The 15,960-nt window shown below is 39.8% G+C and overlaps 2 protein-coding genes across 3 annotated transcripts; one reads left to right on the top strand and one right to left on the bottom strand.

Moving 5' to 3' along the window:
* Positions 1 to 1,264: 1,264 nt before the first annotated feature.
* Positions 1,265 to 6,534, bottom strand: LOC121638847. Of its 2 annotated transcripts, none has more exons than XM_041983876.1 (6): positions 6,124 to 6,534; positions 4,233 to 4,361; positions 3,354 to 3,547; positions 2,719 to 2,866; positions 2,377 to 2,581; positions 1,265 to 1,728 (listed from the first exon to the last, which is right to left on the bottom strand). In XM_041983876.1, the coding sequence occupies exons 2-6, from the start codon at positions 4,332 to 4,334 to the stop codon at positions 1,421 to 1,423; spliced, it is 957 nt and encodes a 318-aa protein (XP_041839810.1). In that variant the 5' UTR covers positions 4,335 to 4,361; positions 6,124 to 6,534; the 3' UTR covers positions 1,265 to 1,420. The 2 variants fall into 2 exon arrangements, with proteins under 2 accessions (XP_041839810.1, XP_041839811.1); XM_041983877.1 differs by having other exon boundaries at positions 1,590 to 1,724.
* On the top strand, positions 5,492 to 11,404 carry LOC121638022. Its single transcript, XM_041982442.1, has 8 exons — positions 5,492 to 5,679; positions 6,529 to 6,664; positions 8,280 to 8,382; positions 8,534 to 8,675; positions 8,755 to 8,827; positions 9,294 to 9,387; positions 9,685 to 9,872; positions 11,072 to 11,404. Exons 1-8 carry the CDS (start codon positions 5,578 to 5,580, stop codon positions 11,260 to 11,262), a joined length of 1,029 nt encoding a protein of 342 aa, XP_041838376.1. The 5' UTR covers positions 5,492 to 5,577; the 3' UTR covers positions 11,263 to 11,404.
* The last annotated feature ends 4,556 nt before the right edge of the window (positions 11,405 to 15,960 follow it).

A 15,960-nucleotide genomic window follows, 5' to 3' on the forward strand; every position in this document is an offset into this window, starting at 1 on the left:
AATCAGACATGTATTTTGTCTTTCTATTTTTACTTTTAAACTCTGATGTTTGCAGTGCGCTCCTGACCTGGATGGAGAGCTCACCAAGCGCTCAGCTCTCCCTCCTCTACTTCCTGTGTGCCGTTCCCATCTCCAAGTCGCTCGAGACCAGCTGGTATTGAAAGCTATGTACCCCAACTTTGATCCCTTGCACCGGGACATAAATGACCAGCGTTACTCCTGATTCAGCGCTGTCATGGTTTACCTCACTGTATGGTCACAGAAGACGCACCTCATGATGTCAGACCATGTTGGCACAACACAGCAACTGCTTATCCATGTCCTGATTAACTAGCGACTTTTTTGGCTGTGCGGAGATACTTTCATCTATGGATTTTCAATTTTCCAATATTTCTCTTCCAATAATACCTCCATCTCCATCTTGCTAGTTGTGACCTTGGCGCAAGCAATCTTAGCGAATCACCCACAAACCCTGGCAAACTATTACTGTTATTTTTATCCCTCTAATTACAGCAATGTGAGGTTTTTACAATCAGTGGCTGTATCACTCTTCATGAGAGGTGTCCTTACTCTACAAGCAGAGCCTACTTTCACTGGAAGTACAGAATAACAGTGAGAACTGGGCTAAATTAGTACTGTTCTTTCCTCCTTTGTCTATATCTTGGCACACAGATGTTAACCTTTTAAATGCGTATTACTCCAGTGCTGCACAAGATCACATCATCTGAAAATAATACAACCAGTTCAGTTCAGTTGTTACTTATTAGGCAGAGGTCTGGTAGAAAAGGTTGCTGTACCATTAGGGCAGCATTCTTCTCTGCTGCTTTGATTACACTCTGAAACCTCTTCCTGTTGTCCTCAGTGCAGGCCCCGTGCTGTGATAGTTAAACCAGCAGGCTCTCAATACTAGAGTGGTAGAAGGTCTTCAGCAGTTCGGTGTCCATACCGTTCTTCCTGAGGACCCTCCTGGAAGGACACTGTGATGTTGGTCCTCCTCACTGTCGGGCCCATGTCTGGACCGCTGGAAATTACAGTAAAATACACCCTGACATACATTTAAGAGTGGATATGTTAGACCGTGTAATGTAAGGTTGTATTTTGCTAATTTGAAAACAGCCAAAAGCTTGCAAGTGGAATATCATTGTCTTGGTTTTAATGTGCTGAAACAAAACAACTGTATGCATGTCTGTGTGGTGTGTGAATAACTAATGGAACTAACACCTCCAAATGCACAATTCAGGAAACAAATAAGTACTCAGTAAACAAGAGTGCAAACACAATGTCATTTATTCCGACCACATAACACATCTCAACAGAACTATTTAACTAACTTAAACAAGTAACAACAAGAACCATATATAACCATTAACGCAAACAATGACCAAATATGGACAAAAGAAAATTAAACACATATTTCCCTCTAGACTTGTTGTCTCCGCAAAACAGAGATCAGCTCCATTACAGCTTCCTGGAAGGGGCGATGCTGTTGGTTCACGGCACTGTTAAACAGACTCCCCAAGTCTGGGTATGCAATGTTGAACTGCTGTTCTGCATTTTGCTGGTCTTCCAGAGACTGAAAGGGATTGGTGCCAAATATTGACTCTCTGGTCAGGTTTGCCCCCCTCTCCTGCAGGTAGAGATCAGCAGCCTCTGCTGAACCTGGCAGATGTTGTTCTGACAGCTTCACCTGACATCCACCTTCAGCCAGGACATTTGGAATCCCTCTTCCTTATGAAAGACAATGTTGAATCAGTGTACAGTATGTTTCTCTTGGTATTGAGACACACTCTGCTGTACTGTACTGTAACAAACTGTCCCCATCCCAGTATCAGTAATGCTAAAGTCTACTGACATTACACAGAAATAAACTGTTTGTGTCCATGTATGTCTGATTTGGCCTGACAGGCAACTGTAACACCAACAGTAAAGTGTTGTCAGGTGCTTAACTTATGTAATATCAAATTCATGTGAATGTGTCATCAAGAAGGAAATCATTATGTGCTGATTTGCAGCCAAAAAACAATAAATGAGCTAGTTTGTCAGTTCTTATGTAAATCTAATGATTATATTTTTAAAATCCTTTAAAATCCTTTAATTTGTGTTGAGTTATGATGAAAAAATTAAACTTATTATCAAATTAAGTCTATAAAACAAAATGTGTAATAATTGAGGGACTCTTTTAAAATGCTTTTAAGATGAGCTGTATTTACACATCGTTTACGGTAACATTTTGAACTTGAAAATGTTCAGTGGGAACAGAGAAAGCAGCAGGCAATACCAGGTGCTGCTGAGGGGGAAGTTATTCTCATAACAACCTCCCAGGTATGGGAACTTATTTTTGTGTCGCGGTGACAACTCATAAAATTGAAGAAATACCTGAAACTGTGTGAGAATTCCAAGCATCAATAAAGCGTTGGATTCCGATCCTGGCTACCTGACAGGTCAGGTTTGACACACAGTATCGGACTGTGCTGTCGTCCATATCAATAAGCTCTTGGTCCACCAGGTGAACCAGGGCTGCCTTCAGTGGATAGGTGACCCTGTTGTTCACCTCTGGCCACACACGTTCGATCCTGTGGTTCTGTGAAAATGTAGAGCAGAAGGGAATTCAAAAACATCAATAAGTTCTGTTCTGTTCAATTCTGTTGTGAAAAATACATACCCATACACACATATTTCATGTTGAGAAAAATTATATTTTGAAAAGCTTTTAAATACCCTTGTTGATGCTGTCTGCTGGCATGGTTCCCTGTCTTGCCGAAACCTGTACCCTGACAGTTTTTCCTGGATATAGAGTGAGAGATAGAATTCTCCTCCGTGATCCACCCTCAGCTGATCCCAAAGGCCATAGGTCACAACAGCATTCCTTTTCAATCAATGAAAAGAGAAATAAAAGCTCAAAAAAACGTAACCATTTCATTCAAATTGCACACCCTATCACAAATTAATGACATATTTTATATTTGAATGGACTCATCAGTTGGCTGTGGATAATTACAATGTATAATTTTATATTTACTACTACCCAAATACATTCAAAAATTTTTTCTCATCCCTTAATCATGTCATGCTGCATTAGAAAAATTAATAATAATAATACTACAAAACATATAATAAAAAGCCAACAGGGTAAAGACTTTTCATTTTTATTGCTATGAGCTGCACATTGTTTTGATCAGTCCAGTCCAAGCTGGCTCTTATTCTTTCCTATACAACTGTAAGCCAAAACACTATCAAACTTTCTTCAACTTAAACTTCACTTGAAGGGCAGTTGTTAAAAACTTTCATCAGTAAAACATTTTTCATCAGAAATCACACAGCTTTGTACATATATAATCCACATATCAACTCACCTGTACACTTCATCATATATAACAAGATTGTTTTTTACAGGCATGATGGAGTAGGCCACAATCTTGCTGCTATAGCCATCTATGGCCACCACATATGTCACCCCATACATGGCCATCTTTTCATTTTGGTCCATGTGAAGCTTTTGACCAAAATATGCCGCTTGATACGGCATGGGATTGAGATTCCTCAAGCCCTAGAGAAAAGATTGACAATGGTTTCAATGTAACTGAAAGGGATATTTGACTTAAAAGATAGAAATGGGGCAATAAACTGTTTGTAGGCAAGCTGTAAATGGATAAAATTTCATATCTCACAAAAATTGAGCCATTTATTGAAAAGCACTAACATCAACTAGAAGAACATGTTTTTGGGATTGTATGCGTTTAACTGATTCGGGATTGCGCGTCAACTGAATCGTCCTCGGTCAGAAGGAAAAGGCAAACTCCATCAGTACAGTTCAGCCAGATTTACTGAAGGTTCAGGAGGTGCAGATGATTTGTTTCCTGCATAGATGTATTTGTATGGTTGTTGGTGTGTGTGGTTTGTCAAGTACGAACGCACACGGAACTCAGACACACAGGATTAATGCAGCATATAACACAAATGGCAATTTCTGCGGTGTAGCTGCTAGGCTGCTAGGCTCATGCGGTCAGGCCAAAAATGAAACTTAAAACAATTACGACACAACAGAACTACAAGAGGCCTGGTGCATTCCGAGTAAAGTAGTCCCAGTAGGGCACAGACTTTTAAAAACATGAGAAAGGGAAATCCAGACCTTTTCACTGGCTGATTTATTGTCACACATGTGAAATGCATTTGCATTTACCGTTGAACTTAAAATAGGCTACAACACAAAGAAGTTTTAAGTGCATACTCACTTGGCAACGAGTCTCGTGGTAAGGAGGCTGAACAGCCTTCAGTGCAGCTGCAACTCTCATTTCTGAGGCATGGATGCCTTTGCTATGGAGGTATCCCTTCATCAACCTCCGACCATAAGTCGGCCCTGTCTAAAAAAGAATAAAAGGTATTAAACACAAACACACACACAAGCTGAGGTTTGGACACATAAAATGTTATAGTATCATAAAGATACATTGGCTGTGGTTAGACCAGTAGTAGACTGGACGATTATGGAAAAAATAATAATCACAATTCTTCTGATTGATATTGAAATCACGATTAATGTACACGATTATTTATTGATTTTAATAAGTGTTTATTGAACCACCAAAGCTCAACCTCAAATATAACTTTTTAAAGAAACAACTGCAAATAAATTTGAAATAAGTAAAGGAGTAAAATAATATATTAAAATAATAATGGTAATAAAAAAATGAATAGCCAGTCTATATGTGTTCCTGTTATACATGTGACATTAATGATTTTTCTTCGATTACAGTGTTTTTATAATTGTTAGAAGGCATGATTGTAATCATGATTAAAATTCGATTAATTGTCCAGCCCTAACATGTTACTGGGCTTCTAGCGGAGCAAGTTTTTCTCGGCATGCGTACAGGTGCTTTTTTCAGCAGAACACGGGTGACAAATCCGTTCATTGTGTAGTGCCACTGTGGCCAAGAGCTGGCCACCCAGCACCAATATGCAGTTATTTGTGTTGCCATCATGATCTGAAGAGTAATGCATGACAAAAATGTCAGTCTTCAAATCAGGCTATCCCGTTTGTGAATAGGCAGTTTACAACCATTAAATTAAATATGATGCTATCAATTGCTGTTTATGTAGGCCTACTACAGGCAGCGCCGCTGCTCTACCTGGCAGTGAGCAATGTTCAAACTTATTATCATATGAAGGCCGTTTACCTCTTGAATTGCATCCACAACTGCGCCCTCCAACTGACACTTTGACACCAGTCTATTTTTTTTTAGGTTCCGACTTGCGCAGAATTTCTTTATACTCGGGACCGACGCGCCTTTCTCCAAACCCATTGAAACCAACGTATTGGAAATTTCATTGTAAGTTTTGCCATTTGACATCATAGTTTTGATTAAATCTAGGTGTGCATCAAGAGCCATCTCTGTGTGAGTATACGCGGGAGCAACTTCGAATTTGAGCGGGTGAATGTGCGTGATACGTAGGCCTATTAAGGACTACTAATACCCGTTTGACATGTCACAAATTTGAGCGGGCAAAGCATTCGTTTCTGCAAGGCAGACGGTGTGAAACGAATAGCATTGCTCTTAATTCCTCTCTCTGGTTCTGGATATGGATATGGATCTCGGAAGAGTGACTTTGTGGCGTGGGACCCGCAGTGTTAATGTTCGGCACATGGACCTGACACTGGACAACATTTCCCGGATTTTTAAGGTAATTCTTATTTTTCTCATTACAGTTGCTGTAATTACATGATGGTGTTTAACAATAACGTGGTAGAGTTATGTTCAATCAGAGGGAAACTTTTAATGTTCTAACTAAAACTCTTCCATAACAACAGTTAATATGCTCCATTTATGGCTTTGTGTCTGCAGTTTTTGGCTTTGTAACAAAATGTGAGGGAAAATAAAGTTTGGTTGTTGTGGTGGGATGGCACATGGCGGATGCAATCCAAAACTTTATATGTTTGCTCTGGCATTAGATATTCAGGTAAAACTCTAAAACTACATTTAAACAGCAGATATTAGTTTTCCACATGTTATCATTCTTTCATTCATTTCTTTTTCCGAAACAGCACAAATAAGATCATTCCAGCTCAGACCCAGCAAGGTCTCTTTGTCATCCTAAATCAGATTCTTACCTGATGTTTTCAATTACCTCATACTGTGATCTTGTCTCATTTCATCCCACTTTTATACAGTATATCTGTGGTGGGAGAGGAAGGAGGTCTGGATAATAGCTAGAGGGCACTGGATCTAAAAAGTTTGAGAAGCACTGATATAAACCATGTCAGAAAAAAACAAAATCTGCAACACATTAAATTAAAGACTAATAACAGGACAGAACATTGGATGGAAGCATTACAGACCAATGTTATGTGATACCAGCCATAGTTCATGACAATATGCCAACTTGGAAAATATAACATTAAGATCTGGCTGGACAGTGACATGTTGTTCTTTTAGGAATGAAGGAGAAGAAAACAAAGTTTGAAGTGGGACTGTGTGGATGCATAACAGTGTATCAAACTTTTGAAAGTCATTGTCTTCCATTCTCCCTTAGCTGATCCCATCCACAATTTATCTAATAAAGGACGGTGGTGATGTCCTACTGCCCAGCACCACAGGCTACATCGATGATGATGACTTACATCGATGTGAGGTCTGTGGGGATGAGGAGCGGTCTGAAGCGGTTCCTGGTAAGGCCAAAGCATATGATTATTGTAACTGATTTATCTGCTATTATCTGTTATTGATGCGCCTTGAGATGACTTTGTTATGAATTGTCGCTATACAAATTAATTGAATTGTAATTGATTCATTATTGGTTCTGTGTTTCTAAAATGGGTGAGAAATGGTAGGCTACTTTTTCTACTACAGTTAAGATAGCATTGACAATTGTTTGGTCCACATCTAAATTGTACATTATATTTACAATCTTAGAGGAACAAAGACAACCTGTGTGAAGTTGGGCCCCCATCCTCAATAAAACTTGATGAAAATAGTCTCAATAGTACGCAGTTTTGTGCTGCATTTGCGCTGGTTTGTGTTGAAAAAGTGATTGTTGGTGCTGCTTTAGATTTCGAGATATTTAACACTCTTTGAAAAGTGAATTTGAGGTCATGCAGCTTCCCATTTTCCAACTGAGCCTAAAGTGGTCTCATTCGTTTGTGCTGGATTATGCTGAAAAATTATCATTTGTGCTGGTTCAGTTTTTTCCAGTATTGCATAAACTCATATAACTTTCTCTCTGTGGGCTGCCCTTGACACTTTGACGTGTGTTTGATGTAGCATGATTGTGACATCGACCACTCGTGATCACAACTGCAGTTGCATTAATGTTTTTATTACTGACAGTCCCATTTATATAAACCGTGTACTTATTTTAAGTTTGTGATTGTAATGGCCATTTGATATCAATGCATTATCAGTGTTCGCCTTAGATACCACTCGTAAACTCGTGATTTTACATCAGCAGGTGAAGTGCAATGAAAAATGCAAATTTTTGCAGTACTTTGGAAAGAGACCATTTTAAGTTCATGTTGACTACAATGGGAGGCTGCAAGCCCTCAGGTGGGCCCGGTATTTTTGCAGGAAGGAAACTACAAAAACACACGAGCTGCAGTCTGCAGGAGGTAGGTTCTGGTATGAGAAAGAGGCAGCTCCCAGCAAGCCAACACACCCAGCGCTCATTTTGGGAGAAACTCCCTCTGCTGGCAAATTACAGCTATTACACTTACAATTTCATATTTAATTTAAGTAGGCGTTTATAGAGATGGGATCATCCGTAATAAAAACACAAATTAAATTGTAACTGTGATCACGAGTGGTTGGTGTCACAGTCATAGCAATGTTACATCAAAACACATATCACAGTGTCAATAGTAAACTTGCAATACCATAAATTCTAAAACAAGACAAACGCTAATTTTTTTCAGCATAAACTAGTGCAAATGCTGCACAAACAATAGAAACTATATTTTATTGAGGATGGGGGGCAAACTTCATGCAGGTACAGACACCATATTCATCTCCAGGAAGCTAGAGGAGTTAAAAAAAAAACATGCTTGATCATCAAACCAGCTCCTACTTTTTGCTGAAGCACACGTGCTTGCTGGCTTGCACTGTTGTTTTGGATGTTTTTAAAGGTTTTTGTGGGTTTTTCACTGTTTGTGTTTTAAGCCTTAGCCTATGGAAGTTTGTCCAGAAAATAGCTTTTATTCCCTTGGTCAGCCTCTTGGTAACTCGTGAGTTGGTTTTGATAGTCACCTAACATCATAAATCTCATGAAAAAAAAAAGATTAATTGTCACAGTTCCTCCTGCAAGACAGCCAGCCTTCACCTTTATGACAAGACCATCTACATCCACCGGACATGCTGGGCCCCCTACCCCACGTCCTGCCAAACTTTTCACCAGGTATGAGACCAAATAACCTTCTTTGTCATGGTTTATTAACAGAAAATAAACAAGAAATGGTGATTAAAAACTCTCATGCATAACATGCACAAAAGTTCTAATCATCGCCAAATCTTATGTACCTCTCCCCTCTTTGTCTTTGCATTGGAAGGAATATATTACTTGGAAGGGTGGAAAGAGGCAGCCTGACGATAGATGGTGCCTCACTCATTGTGGAGTTCAGCCTGGCTGATGCCACAATTCCAGCAATGTCTGAAAAAGTGAGGAGGGAGCTGAGGAGCGATATGGACATTGTTCTATGCGATGGACATGGGAACAAGTTAGTGGAGTCTAGTGGGACTAATGGTATGTTAAGTTGTTTACCTTTGGCAGAATGCCTTGTTCACTCGATCCTTTGATGAAATTAAATGTTTTATTCAGGCAAGCTTCAACTCTTTTTCAAGAGGTAAGTGATGTAACCTCATCTGTTGGGTGATACCAATCACCTGTTAGAGCAAATATCTTATTCTTATTCCATAAGCGTCAAATACCACTCATAATTACTAAACAGTAATCAGTAACATAGACTAATCGCAATAGTGTATTTTGTGTTGCTAACATTGCTTTGTTTTGTAACAAACTTTAACTTCTGAATGTTACTCTACTTCTTTTCCTTGCTTATAAATCATTGACATGGGGTGGGGTCAAGGTTCAAGCTCTTCTGTGAATTTGCTGACATCTGTCTGCCACAGGACAGCCCATTAAAGCCATAAGTTCAGAAAGCCTCATGCTTATTCATACATGGAAAGTCTTAAACTAAAACTTATTTTATTGACAAAACAACATTTAACATGCTTATTAAACTGGTAAAGAAACACCAGTAGACATTATCCTCCTTCAGCAAAATAATCAGCGTTGTATCTTTGCTTCAGGCCTAGCCTTCTGGAGACAAAATGCCAGGAAGGTTGTTGCTGTCCCACAACTGGACTTTGAGGAGCTGCAAAGGAGGAAGAAGAGGAGGAGTGGGTAAGAAGTGTTTTTAAATATGATTTTTCATGCTCAATGGAGATAGATATATGGATGACAGTGTTACAATGTTATTTTTTTATTTTTCTTTTATATTTTTCATTCTTTAAATATATATGGTAAAATATGTTATCCTTTTAACTAGCTAACAACTATTTAAATTGCAAGGCCAAGCAAGTAATCTAAGTACTAAGCTGCTTGCTTATCTACTCATGACTAACTACAGTGTCAACAAGTTAAAATTGGAGAACCGCAGGGACCTTTTCTCATTTGCAAATTTGTTTTGCCTTCCACCAGTGTCACAGAGGAGAGCCACATCACAAACATGGAGGAGCTGGTCCTGGCAGCAGAACAGCTGCCAGCAATCACCAAAGCCCTCCAAGACCTCGGACAATTTGCCAGGGCCAATAAAGTTAGCACAATAGCCTTGACGGATGAGGAGGTGGCATCAGTCAAGGCCACATTCAAATGCGTCATATGCAGAGGTGTGTAAGGTAACACATATAAGGCATAGTTAAGCATTTAATAATCCCTAAGTTGTATGAGTTGGTTAATTTCCTTCAATTATCATTGTGTGTTGAGAAGCTCACATCGCTGCCCCACAAATTAAAAAACAAAAAACACTGATAATCATAGGGAATGTACCTACTAATCTATTTAGGGGTAGACCGAATGCAGTTTTCTGGCCGATCACAGATCTTTAAAAAATTTGATCTACCGATACCGATTTTTGCCGATTCCGATTTTTCACCACATAATGCTGCCAAATTGAAGACATGTTTTTCCGGTGGACCTTTGTTAACCCTTTGGACTCCAGGGGGCATTTTTGGGGGGATTTATCGTCCGGTACGTCTTGTGTTATTGCTGATAAAAAAGTTATCTTTAAAAATATAACTTGCAACTATAATACAAATGTCAAAATTGTCCCATTTGCTCACTGTTTCTCATGCCATTCTTAGAGGCAGTTTTTATCTGCTATGAGCTCCATCAAATATTTTACCCTTTGCAGTGTATTTTTCTAATATACAATGAAAAAAAGTTGCACAAAAACAAGTAACAAGGGTAATAGTAGCATAAATTACAGCACTGTGTAAAATTCCATACTATTCCATTGATATATTAGTCCTTAGACGTCAATTATTGCGTTCATAACAAAGTTTCATTCATGGAGACGACTCACAGACAGAGGAGTGAAGCATCTCGACAACTAAAGATCTTTGACACAGCACGTCACCGCAAGAAGCTTTACAATTGGATCTTTCAGCTCATGTGATACAACTCGATAATACGATTTGACACTGAGATTCCAACACAAACACCTTAGCTTAGCTTGGCTTCTCTACGTCCTGAAGAAATACCGGAGCTATCGGCTCAAATCTTGAACTTTTCTTTACAGAGAAGAAGACAGTAAGATCGGTTTCACATGTACTGATCCGCCGATAACCAATCCCCCAAAATTAATGAAATCGGGGACATCCCTAAATCTATTGTTTATAATTATGGGGATAGGTTAATTTCGACAGAGAGCCTCCATTCTCACTCCTAATCTGTCAGGTCATGTAATTAATTATGTCAGCTATTCCGGACCTCCGGCATATTTCCTCTTTAAGTGAATAAACTGACATGAAGCTGCTAATCATGAACAACTAATTGTTCTTACAAACAATTTTCATGCATCTTGCAGATCCAATGAGGAACCCTGTGGCAAGCTCATGCTGCCGTGGCCTGATAGGTTGCCAGGTGTGCATTGATCAATGGGTGGCCCATGAACCCAGCTGCCCAAAGTGCCGGGATGCAGACTTTGTTACAAAAATGTTTGAAATGACAGGCATGGAGGAGACTGTTCAGTTACTCAAAGACACTATTCGTGATTGATTTTTTTAATTTTCTTTTGTCCATATTTGGTCATTGTTTGCGTTAATGGTTATATATGGTTCTTGTTGTTACTTGTTTAAGTTAGTTAAATAGTTCTGTTGAGATGTGTTATGTGGTCGGAATAAATGACATTGTGTTTGCACTCTTGTTTACTGAGTACTTATTTGTTTCCTGAATTGTGCATTTGGAGGTGTTAGTTCCATTAGTTATTCACACACCACACAGACATGCATACAGTTGTTTTGTTTCAGCACATTAAAACCAAGACAATGATATTCCACTTGCAAGCTTTTGGCTGTTTTCAAATTAGCAAAATACAACCTTACATTACACGGTCTAACATATCCACTCTTAAATGTATGTCAGGGTGTATTTTACTGTAATTTCCAGCGGTCCAGACATGGGCCCGACAGTGAGGAGGACCAACATCACAGTGTCCTTCCAGGAGGGTCCTCAGGAAGAACGGTATGGACACCGAACTGCTGAAGACCTTCTACCACTCTAGTATTGAGAGCCTGCTGGTTTAACTATCACAGCACGGGGCCTGCACTGAGGACAACAGGAAGAGGTTTCAGAGTGTAATCAAAGCAGCAGAGAAGAATGCTGCCCTAATGGTACAGCAACCTTTTCTACCAGACCTCTGCCTAATAAGTAACAACTGAACTGAACTGGTTGTATTATTTTCAGATGATGTGATCTTGTGCAGCACTGGAGTAATACGCATTTAAAAGGTTAACATCTGTGTGCCAAGATATAGACAAAGGAGGAAAGAACAGTACTAATTTAGCCCAGTTCTCACTGTTATTCTGTACTTCCAGTGAAAGTAGGCTCTGCTTGTAGAGTAAGGACACCTCTCATGAAGAGTGATACAGCCACTGATTGTAAAAACCTCACATTGCTGTAATTAGAGGGATAAAAATAACAGTAATAGTTTGCCAGGGTTTGTGGGTGATTCGCTAAGATTGCTTGCGCCAAGGTCACAACTAGCAAGATGGAGATGGAGGTATTATTGGAAGAGAAATATTGGAAAATTGAAAATCCATAGATGAAAGTATCTCCGCACAGCCAAAAAAGTCGCTAGTTAATCAGGACATGGATAAGCAGTTGCTGTGTTGTGCCAACATGGTCTGACATCATGAGGTGCGTCTTCTGTGACCATACAGTGAGGTAAACCATGACAGCGCTGAATCAGGAGTAACGCTGGTCATTTATGTCCCGGTGCAAGGGATCAAAGTTGGGGTACATAGCTTTCAATACCAGCTGGTCTCGAGCGACTTGGAGATGGGAACGGCACACAGGAAGTAGAGGAGGGAGAGCTGAGCGCTTGGTGAGCTCTCCATCCAGGTCAGGAGCGCACTGCAAACATCAGAGTTTAAAAGTAAAAATAGAAAGACAAAATACATGTCTGATTTAATAACCGCTGATCAAAGCGTTGAATATTCAGTTTCATTTATATAAACTCAGGTTGATTCACGGTTTCCCTTTGATGTGTTGATTATTGATACATTTAAGAATGAACTAAATGACTGCACCAAACATCTGACTGATACACCTCTGAACTCCTGCAGATGGCTGCCTCCGCTCTCACCCAGAGGGTGCAGCCTCGCGCCTGCCTTTAAAAAGTGTTAAATCAAGGCGCAGAAATAGCGGCCGCACATTTACAGTAGTATTCAAATAGTGCGTGCAGAGCTGTCTCATCCCAGTCATCATTGCACGTTCTGGCTGAAATGTCCATAATGCAGATTCTCTCCAGGCAAACGTGCAAATCAGGTGTATAGTATTGTAAGGCGCAATCCATTTGTCATTTTGATCAGCGACTTTTGCTGTGATGTCAGGTAGTTTTGATACCCGCAAACCAGATCCGGTCCAGATCCTGGAAAGTTGTTTTCGTGAACAATGACGAAATTATTTCATTGACGACCCATGACGAGACGCGTGCGCGAGTTAGGAGACGAGACTAGAGAAAATGTTTGAGGAACTGTCAGACATTTAGATTCGGAGATTTCAGCCTGTTGCTGTAATCTGTCAAAAGCTGCAGCCGCTCCTTGTTTGGACACGCCCACCACCTGGATGCACTACACACCTGCTGTCACACATAAACACGCGCGCTCACACACACACGTACACTGTTGAGTTTATTCATTGATGCAATGATGAGTGAATTCGTAGCTTCAACAAAGGGGTTCGTTGGTGGGAAACGGCGAGATGATGCTTAACATCCATCAGAAAGAAAAACACAACGCGTTGTAGAGGGAGGTGCCAATAAATGTGCCAGCATACAGCAACGAAGGTCTGTAGGCTACTGTGGTCTATGTAAAGTTAAAATAGTTAAACGCACTTAACAGCTTCGTTATTGAGGCACGCAGATTTGCTGCTTTGATCCGGTTTATTGTGTGATTGATGACATGCGTAATGGAATGTAGGCTACATAGTTGTGGAACATTAAACAAGGCAAACTGTAATTCAACTTGACAAATGAGTGCGTGGCAAACTGGACAAACTGAAGCGGTCAACAAAACTACGGCTGACCAGCTCTCCTCTCTCTGGCAAACCAGCGCCAGAGCCCCCCATCACCATGGCAACCAAAAAAAACAATCCATAAAACCATTGATCACTATCCATGACGACTTATATGGCTCCTACACAGATAGAATAATGATTAAACATCTCGTTCTGGCAAACAACCAGCTGTTTGCACGCTACTTTTGTTCTGAAGTGTTAACACTCTCCTTCCGCTTCCGGTCTGCCAGCCGTCACTATCTCGAATAAGAAACAAAAAAACGAAACAAGGAATTTGCAAAAACCAAATTTCGGCCGTTATTTGATTTGGATCTTTTCGTTTTTTCGTTTTATTGGGCCGAAAGCAAAAACCGTTTTTCCGTTTTTGGTTTAAAACGAAAAAAAGAAAAGGGGGCGCTGTTTCTGTTATTTCGTTTTTTGGTTTTGTCAGAAAAACGGATTATACTTTGATACCCGGACCGTGCATCATGTCAGTGGTTCAGAAACATGTTATCTGGTGTTGAATAGATCCATAATAACTGACCCTGTTTCCCTACTGCACCAAAGCTTGCCTCTGACTTTAGCAGAATGTGTGTTGTGATTTCATTTTTATTCATTTTCTTGTCACTGGAAACTCTCATTTCATCATTTTGTACAAATTACAGGAGACCTGACCCAGTTTGCCCCTCGCTACAGCACGCAATGAGTAAAGAAGGTTCCTGCTTTTAAATTCTTGGAGATCCTCATCTCTGAGGACCTCTATGTCTTCTGATTTTATTCTGACTGATCCTTTTTATTGATTCTGTTCGCTGATTTGTTTTTCTTTCTTTTTTTTTTTAATAAATAAAAGCTCTATCTGATAGAATTGTTGTTTATCTTTGTTTTGACCTCAGAATATTTTTCTGTGTCCAGTATTGAAAATTGTTAATATTATTTATTTGTTCTGAAATAATTTTCAGTAAGAGCTGAAACAGCTGCAGATTCTGTCTGAATGTGTGATGGAAACTCTGCATTTATGACTCACTATTCCAAAACTACATCACATACATATTTTACCAAGAACACAACCAATTATACAACTTGACAAGATTTATTTATTAATGTGAACATTAATGGAAACATTCAGAACAGTAATGAAAATATAACATTTATGTTACAGTAATGCTAGAGGCTGCTGAGGGGGCGGGGTTCTCTGGAGTGGCCTCCAGGAGCAAGTCATCTGTAGGCTCGCCCATCCCAGCAGAGACACCAGAAAGTGGAGTTGGAGAGGGGAAACGGTATGGAGTGGAAGAAGAGCTTTACAGCAGAGGCTAAAACAGAGCAGAAAGATTTCAATGACGTCAAATAAGTCATTATTTAAGACAGAGGCTCACAACAAGCAAAATGAGGATGTCATAGAAATGAAGCAAGCAGACGACGATGTGATGAAAAAGGGTTATTCTAGAGGGAGGAATGCTGGTACCTGGGGACAGAGTCAGGTGGTTAACTGTATAAAAAGCAGGGATGGAGAAAGGTGTGTAACTACAAAGCACTGCATGATGTGGCAGCAGCAGCAACTCAATGACCCGTGAGTTTCAGGACATGAAAACAAGCAACTTTAACTGAAGCCAAACTTCCAGTTTATCTCCTATTATAAAAATATTTCTATCGTAGAAAAAAACTGGAAGAGTCAACATCAATATCAACATTTCTGTCAATGACAACACAACTGATGAACATTACATCACTCTTACTTACAGTCCTCGATGTAAACTACAGCCTGGACCAACTCTTCATCTGTAGGTTTCTCAGGTGTTCTGGAGGCAGAAGCTGGTCTGCGGCAGGCTGGAAACCAAACAACCCTGAAATAAGCTGATCATCAAGGATGAAGATGGACTTTTCATTTATCATGAGTTTCACCTCACCTGGAAATGCAGGTGTCCCTCATCTGGTAGTGTGCCAGAAGAGCAGACTGAAGCCTAACATTGTTGAGAAAAGACATAAAATAAATCTGACACTTCACAGTTGCACAAGCATTGTCTCAGAATTCATTTTAATACAACAGTATGAAGTCAGTAACACAATCACTATCTCCGTTTGATAAGCATCCCTTCCCTCCTGTTTATAAATACAGATGCAGCTGCACTGTCTTACTGTCATTACAGATTAATATACTTTAAATGACACCGTAATCCAGTTACCTAAACCAATGTTACATAA

The sequence above is a fragment of the Melanotaenia boesemani genome, chromosome 4, assembly GCF_017639745.1.
Source record: "Melanotaenia boesemani isolate fMelBoe1 chromosome 4, fMelBoe1.pri, whole genome shotgun sequence".
In the NCBI taxonomy this organism is placed as follows: Eukaryota; Metazoa; Chordata; class Actinopteri; order Atheriniformes; family Melanotaeniidae; genus Melanotaenia; species Melanotaenia boesemani.